Raw genomic sequence first — 8220 nt, 5'->3', positions numbered from 1 at the left:
TATTCAGATATCACCAATTGTCTCCATGATGTCAGCAAAGAGAGTTCCAGATCGCATGTTTCTTTGTCTTCCATGACACAGATGTTTTGTGGAAAAGTATAGGCCAGTCATTTTGTCAAATGTCTTTGAGTTTGTCTAATGTCCCGATCAGATTCTGGTTTTGCATTTTTGGCAGGAGTATCACAGAAGTCATGTTACACTTTTCTCTGTGCATTGTGTCAGGAGATGGTTTGTCCTACAGCGGTAATGTCAATCTTGGTCTCTTGTTGGGGTGGTGTCTGCCAGGTTCCTCCATTGCGAAGTCAACATGACCCTCCTCTTTTACATTACTTAATTAAAAAACAAGAATTACGGTAAAATAAACACACATAAAATTTACCATTTAACCATTTTTAAGTGTCTAGTTCTGCAGCATTAAGTGCATTCACGTTGTTATGCAACTATCACCACCATCCACAGGACTTTTTCACTTTCCTGAACTGAAACTCTGCTGATTGAACACTAAGCCCTCATTCTCCCCTTCCCCCAGCCCCTGGCATTCACCATTCTACTCTCTGTCTGTATGGATTTGCCTATTCTAGGTATCTCATAAGTGGAATCATACGGTATTTGTCTTTTTCTAACTGCCTATTTCTCTTAGCATCATGTCCTCAAGGTTCACCATGTTATGACAGGTGTCAGAATTTCCTTCCTTTTGAATGCTGAATAGATATTCCCTTGTATGTATATACCACACATTGTTTACGAATTTATCCCACGATGGACATGGGTTGCTTCAGCCTTTTGGCTATTGTGAATAATGCTGCTGTGAACTTGAGGGCACAATTATCTGTTCCAGTCCCTGCTTTCCCTTCTTTTGAGTATATAACTAGAGGTGAAATTGCTGGATCATTATTTTTCCCGTTGTGGGATGATACTTGGAGACTATGCAAATATCCAGTTACTTCTCACGCTTTCACCCACCAGGTTTTAGCATTCCTTGATTCCTACCTGAATCAATTATTATTCTGATGTTGCCAGCTGGTAATTTCCCCCTATCATTTCTTCTACTTCTATCAGTTGTCATTCTACTGTAGGGAAGAAATTTTCTTTCCCCCTCATTTATTTAACAATATGGACTCATTTTATCCAATGCTTATCATCCTTTGCTCCATGGACACTTTTCTGCTCTGAACGATTCTTTTCTCTAGATTTCCAAGAGCTCAAGATTGGGGAAACGCGGGAACTTTCTGTAGTTCCTTGTCACCATTAAGGAAGCCGAGAGTGCAGCCTGACTTCCCCAAATCTAGGCGATCGCTTTTCCGCCCGCTTATTCATTGGTTTAGCTGAGTGGATACCCTCTTTCGCACAGCGTCTGCACTGATCCCCTGGGCAGCCCGTCCCCGCGAGAACTACATTTCCCAGAGGCCTTCGGGGGCGTGCGTCATCAGTGAGCGCGGCCTTTAGCGAGCGAAGCCGGCTTTGGAGAGCCTGCTGTGGTGGCGGCAACATGGCGGACGTGCTAAGTGTCGGAGTGAACCTGGAGGCCTTTGCTCAGGCCATTAGTGCCATCCAGGCGCTGCGCTCCAGCGTGAGCAGGGTGTTCGACTGCCTGAAGGATGGCATGCGGAACAAGGAGACGCTGGAGGGCCGAGAGAAGGCCTTCATTGCGCACTTCCAGGACAACTTGCATTCGGTCAACCGGGACCTCAAGTAGGTACCGGCTGAAGGGGCCGGCGTCGGGGACTCGCCCGGCGCCCACCCTGTCCCGACCCCGCGCGAGTCTTCCTAGCCAGGGGCTGCTCTCAGTTCCTTGCTCGCTTGCTCTCTTTCCCTCCCCTCCAAGCCCATGCCTGTTCCTCAGGGACACCTCGTTTCCCACCCCCGCTTTCTCGTCTCCCTTCACTTGGCCTCCTCGTCCTGGTTGTCTCCCGCCGCCCTGGACCTCCCATGGGGTCGTTCCATTCCTGACGAGGAGACGTGCTCTTCCCGTGAACTTCCACTTCTCATCTCTGCTCGGCAGGTTTCTCACCTGTAGGCCCTCTGTGCCCCACCGTGTCTGATCAAATAGTACCAAACAGGACCAGCTCAGCGCTGCCCCAAACCCACGTGCACTTGGTCTCTTTGGCACCAATTCCTCGCTCCTGAACCTGGAATTCAGCAGTTCCACACTACTCCAACCCCAAACACGATAAAACAGGACTTGATCTTTCCCTCTCCCCTGCCCCCTCTAAAACCTTACCTGATCAGAACTTCACTCCCACTCTGCTCCTGTTCAGTTTCTTCCTCTAGGGAGACCTAATCTCAGGCTTAACCAGCTTAATCACTTACGTTTAGCAGCCCCCCCCCCCCAATATTAATTTGCAGTCCTTTAGGGTTAAGGATTGTATATTTCTTTCTCTTTCTTACAAGTCACCTTCTTTACTTCTACTTTCTAAGTGGCGTGTGAGAAATAAGTGAGAGAATGTTTGTGAAATGCCCAGCAGGTAGTAGGAACTTTTTAATTGGGTAGGTTCTGCACTTGTCTTCCCTTCCTTGAGAGAGTCAGCCCTTCTCAGGGAGGTTGGAATTCCAGGATTTTTGCCTTTTACCTCTCAGAACTGACCTCAGCAGGGAAAGGCATTTGGTAAGATAGTCATCCTGTAATTTCTGGAATGGATGGATTCCCCGCCCCCCCAACTTGGTCTCCTTAGTAACCAGATGGAAGGAGGAGGTAGAATGGAGGAGGAGGTGGTGACCAAATGATGGGTGGTGCCTTTTTTGATTTTTTCCCCTAAGTAGTTGCCATTCTTTTTTGGTGGAAGGCCAGGAAATCACACACCCCTCCTCAACTCCCACATCCACTTGCTGTTCTCTGGTGCAGTGCCAGTTAATACTTTTCCCTGCATGAGGGGATGCACTGGCTGTTCTTTGCTCTCTTCCGTTTCCTCCCTTTGGTAATATTCAGGATCTTATAACCCTCCACCATTCTAGAAAGTTTATATTATCCTGTCGCCTTTTTACATCTTTATGCAGTAGTGCCAAGAAGAAGTGGCTGAAGATTCCAAAATGAGTGTGGCATGAGAAGCTGTTCCTAGAGAGTCTTTTGATGACAGTTTGAGACTGGCCTCACAGAACATGCTTCTGGAATGTGCTTTTGCTGTTGGCTCACTTTCCCAAGCTTCTCTAGAGTTTTCCTGCTAGACTGAAGTATGTTTGTTTGACACAGCCCCCTCGGTGGTGTCTTCCCATTCCATTTGTTTATTTTATCTCTTCTTTGTTTTGTTAAGTTTTACCATCTGTGAAGTACCATGTACTAGTCTATCCCTATGTGAATGATAAGTAATCATCATCTATTCAGGTACTTGCTGTTCTGCCAAATGTAATGATCTGTATGTGGGTCTGAAAACTCTTAGCGAGAAGCAGTGTTAATACCACATTTCAGAATTCCAGAAAGTCGCCCTCCTACCCCAAGAATAATTTGAATGGTTAAATCCTGACTTTAGGAGTCTTACTGGTTCCAATGCTCTTAACTTTTTCCTCCTTAAGAATGGCACCAGAGAACTCAGTTTTAAAATAAGATAAGCTCCTACTTTTAAGGGTTTTCTTGATTGTCCGTGATCTTAACCTTTCAAAGTATTTCTTCTTAAGAGACTTCTGATGGACAGTTTGAAGAACAACCTTTGACAAGTGTGGTTGGCTAAAACCTGGAGTTTTGGTGGACTCAGGTTTATTTGCTTTATCTATTTATTTTTCAGTGAGCTGGAACGTCTGAGCAATTTGGTAGGCAAGCCATCTGAGAACCATCCTCTCCATAACAGTGGGCTGTTAAGCCTGGATCCTGTGCAGGACAAAACTCCTCTCTACAGTCAACTCCTTCAAGCATATAAATGGTCAAACAAGGTAAGGGAGGCATGTCAGAAATGGAGCTGATATAGAAAAAGCAAGTTTTCTAAACATTTCATAAATGTGGAAGGTGAGGGTGGGTTTTTATTTCTTTTTTTTGTTCTTGATTCAAAATTCAGATTTTGTTCTTGATGGGATTACAGAGTTGGAAGTTTTGTAATTTTTCTGAGAGCTATTTCGTAGTCCTTTGAAGTCTTTGAGGATTAGTCATGATGCTCAGGTAATTAATTTTCTTAAAAAAGTCCTAAATCAGGTGTATTTAACCTGGAAACCGGGTATGGGGAGCAGCTTTTATGAACCCCTTGAAATCATATGTAAAATGTTCTGTTATGTGCATTTTTTTTTCCTGGGGAAGACTTCCTAGCTTTCATCAGATTCGGAGGAGTCCATGACCCTAGAAGGTTAAGGCCTGGAGGTCTAAATGTTCAACCACTCACAGTTTATGTTGCTTGTACTGTCTTCCCCTGTCCTCCCTGGAGGACCATCAGGAGAGTACTGTTTGATTACTCTCTACTCTCTAACTACATCTGGGGCAGTTTGTTCTAAATGTGCTCCATGGAATCTGCTATTCATGGGTTCCTTCAGCAAGCAGGCCTGTGGCATAGACCCCGGGACAGCTGTAATAGGAAAACTAAACTGTAATCTAAAAATAACGGTAACAGTTAGGCTCATAAGCCTGAAAACAGTTAGTTTGTTTACTGACAGGCTCCTTTTGTTTGGGTGCTGTGGGTTCTTGTGTATTTTTTCCCCCTGCTGATAAAGAACTACAATATATGTTTGGAATGATTTGGGAAGCTTTTTTCATTAGACTGTGCTACCTCTCTGGAGACCATTGTTCTCACAGTTATTGGTTGTGAACTGCTCTGCCCCTCCAGTTATCCATCATCTTTTCCCTCTTTGCTGTGGTCCTCCCCCCCCCCCCCCCCCCCCCGTTTTGGATGAGAGATGAGCCCTGAGAGTTTTTCTGGTGTACAGATTTTTTTCTTTGAGTTTCTCAGAATTTAGTATACTTTGGTTTGAAGTGGAACCCTGGAAGGTAAGTTTGAGATCCAGGGAGAAATGATTGAATCTCTGATACAAACATGTAGCCTGTAAGGATTGTCCCCCAGACTCTGGGCTGCCGTGGACAGAAACCCAGTTTGGTCTTGAGGATGAGGGTGCCCAGCTGGCGTGGGGGTCTGTCACTCTCTTGTTCTCTGAGGTCTGCTTTCCTCTGTTGGCCTGATGTCTATAAGTGGTGGAAAAGTTGGCTTGGCAGTTGTAGATTTGCATGGTTCTTATACCAGGTGATCTCCTGGTATCATGCCAGACCCTGAAAAAGGATTTTAGCCCTGCGTGGTAGGTGCTCCCTATCTAAACAGTTCATTAAATCCAGGGCTGGGATTCTCTGATTGGCTGGGGCAGGTCACCCGAAGCACAGGAAGTGGGGCTCCTTGGAGTTGGAGAGGCAGTTCCCAAAAGGTGGGGATGCAGGCAGATAAAAATTATTTCATCGCCACAGCAAGACATGAGGCTTGTCCAGCCCGATGCAGACAACACTGCCCTATCAGGCTGTCCTATCTGAGCCTCCTTGTTTTCCCAGGGACACTGTTGGTCATCCTTATATGAGTTTATCTGGGAATTGGTGGGATCTGATCAGTAGGTGGTGCATGGTGCGACTTACTTCTGGTTGGACTCCTGGTAGAAAGTCTTGCTTTTTGGTGTTTGGACAGAGAACTGTGTTGGTGTATCACATGGGTGATGTTGTTTTTGGAATAGCCTAGAGCTATGGAGACTTTTCAGTGGAGGGAAGACTTGGGCCAATTGAGAAACTGCAAGTGACTGGGACTCCTAGTGGAAGTGACTGGTTTCAGGTTGAATGAAGGTACTTTAATTGTTCACTGAATTTAATAGTTAGCATATTAAAGTAAAAGTCCCTGCTCCTGACTCTTACCCTTGCTCCAAGGTGAAAAAGAGGTTGCATTAAGGAAAAGAAATACTATGTTCTATGGAACTTCTTGTCCTGGAGATGCTACAGATTAAAGTAGTTTGGAAATCCTGTAAGAGCAGTGTGAAAGCTCCGCGCCAGGGTGGGAAGATTTAAATCAAGTCCCTGGCCTGGTGAGCTTCTGCATGGTAGCTGCCCGTTCATCAGCTCCCTAGTGCCCCAGCAGAGGGGGGATTGGGAGCTGCTTGTACCATTCATCCGTAGAAACAAAGAGAACGATTAAGAGATGTTTAGTTTAGCCCTTACTTTATAGCTGCGCAGACTGAGGCCCAGTGAACTGAGCTGCCCACGGCTTCACAGCTAGACTAGAATTTGCATTTCCTGACTTAGGTCAGTGTTTTTCCCTCTAAACTTGATGCTTTGATCCATTTTGGCTTAAGGTTTTCGACTATAGAAAACATTCTTCCCCTTCCACATTCATCCTAGAAGCAATTCCTATGTTATCTTTTATTCATGAATCTGTATGCATTTTGCTAATTTGTAATGGTTTATTGAAAAATGGAGATGACAAATGTGTGGTACGTGGGTCCCCAAACTATTGCTCTTGTCCAGGACAGACACCACTAATCACCCTCTGCATTCCTTCCTGCTGAGGTCATGCAGGGGCTCACAGCTCTGTTCTGGGCTTAGGCGGCCCCTGCCAATTACTCAAAGATGGGCTGCAGGGAAAACATGTTTTTTATTTCCATTATGATAGATAATGTCCTGTTTGACTATGACTTATTTATACCCTATCTTACTCTAGAAGGGATTTAAGGTCGATTACAAGAATACATAAAAACCTTGAAAGGAAAGAGGGAAACAATGGTGAGGATGCCTTATGTACATTTCTTTAATAAACTCAAGAAGTAGCCCCAAGAAATAAGCCAGTATTCTAATTTCCAGCTGGGGATATGGAAGCAACAAGTAATTATATGTGTTTATTTTGCCTCTCCTACAAATGAAAAGAGCTTTTTAATTGCTAAAGCTTTCATCATTCATCATTTTACCCTCAAAGAGTTTAAACCAGTAAGTGCATTAATATGTTAAGTGAAGTTTGGGGTAACTTGCCAATGTCAGCTTTACGCACTGTTGGCTAAGAATTGAAGGAAGTGTGGGAAAGGCTTTGATACCACCCATTATGTGATGGACTTTCTGTTTTATGTGCTATTGGCCATAGAAAAATCTCGTTCATGCTTAATGACTAATTATTTTCTTTAGGGGATTTTGTAATTTTTGTAAAGTCAGTCGGAATATTAATTACATGGTAGTTGGCATAATTGTTAGGATAACACATTTAAAAATTAATCTAATCTAATGAAGTGATGCCAAATTGCTGTGAGCAGCACTTTCTCCATGCTGAATTGGGGGAAGAATTTAGCTTTTAACTGCTACGCACCTACAGATAATTGTTCTGTAGAGGGATGACAAGCTCTCTTGACGAGGGCAGAAACAATTGGCATCAACGCTGTCCTTGCTGTGAGACAGTCCGTGCGGACCTTCTATGGCTTCTTATGTTCCGGTGTGCTGAGGGCTAGACTGAATTTATTCTGAAGATCCCTTCCTGTAGGTTTCCAGTGTCCTGTCACCAGGCTCTTATTCTGACTTCGACTTTCATTTCTGACTTTTTCACTTGTTTGTGGTAGAGGCTGCTTGTGCAGCCTTTCCCAGGTGACCTCTGAATCAGAGAAGACCCCAAAGTGTCCCTTTCTTCGGGGGCTGGGAAATGGGCCCAGAGGAAGGTGCCGCTTCTGCCTCTGGTTTGTTTTTACATGTTTAATTTTTCAGTTTTATTAGAAAAAGAGCTGCTTTCTATTCCGAGAACATTCAGTTGGCAAGTGTGAAGGCATTCCCTCCAGTCCACCTCCCTAACTGTTCTTCCCATAATTTAGTTTAATGGCCTTAAGTTACCGTGACATTCATCTCGCTCAGATCTATCCTCGAAGGTGCTCCTTATGCTTCTGCGTCTTGGAGCTAACAGGGGTGAGGTTGTTTGAAATGGAGCCTTTTCCTTTAGGGACCCTGTCCTCTTTTACGTCCCTGAGGAGAGGTGCTATGTCTGTCTTGTTCCCTGCTGGGAGTCCCCAGCACCTAGCAAGGCGCCTGGTACGCCATCGGTATTCTGTTAAAATCACTGAATGAATGAAAGAATAAATAAAAGCTTTTTCTGTTGAATTTTTAATTTACAACCCCTTTTATGGTTTGCTTGCCTTTGTTTTTAGTGAAGTACGATAAGGACATTTCCATTTTTGGCCATTACTGAGAAGTACAGTTGCGCTCTTTGGAGATGAGAGACAGTTCTGAGATCCTGTGATGGAGACGAGGGCTGCATTCCAGAAGGGTAATTTGGAAGGACGGGGTGAGGTCAGTTGGTGAACTGATGATAAGCT

General features: G+C 44.5%; 1 protein-coding gene across 4 annotated transcripts in view; it reads left to right on the top strand.

The window, feature by feature from the left end:
- Positions 1–1457: 1457 nt before the first annotated feature.
- MED27 (mediator complex subunit 27) overlaps positions 1458–8220 on the top strand; it is a 274187-nt gene continuing 267424 nt past the window's right edge. For 3 of the 4 annotated variants that reach the window (XR_008959842.1, XM_044389693.3, XM_026514234.4), the window contains exons 1-2: positions 1458–1692; positions 3717–3861. Coding sequence is in view for 2 of the 4 variants with exons in the window: in XM_044389693.3 (XP_044245628.1) it covers positions 1490–1692; positions 3717–3861 (348 nt within the window). In the remaining 2 variants the exon portion in view is untranslated. The remainder of the gene's footprint in view (positions 1693–3716; positions 3862–8220) is intronic. The other variant, XR_008959841.1, reaches the window with a different exon arrangement.

This window comes from Ursus arctos, unplaced genomic scaffold (genome assembly GCF_023065955.2).
Source record: "Ursus arctos isolate Adak ecotype North America unplaced genomic scaffold, UrsArc2.0 scaffold_18, whole genome shotgun sequence".
NCBI classification, from domain to species: domain Eukaryota; kingdom Metazoa; phylum Chordata; class Mammalia; order Carnivora; family Ursidae; genus Ursus; species Ursus arctos.
The sequence above is the reverse complement of the archived record's forward strand: the minus strand, read 5'-3'. Positions and strand labels throughout refer to the sequence as shown.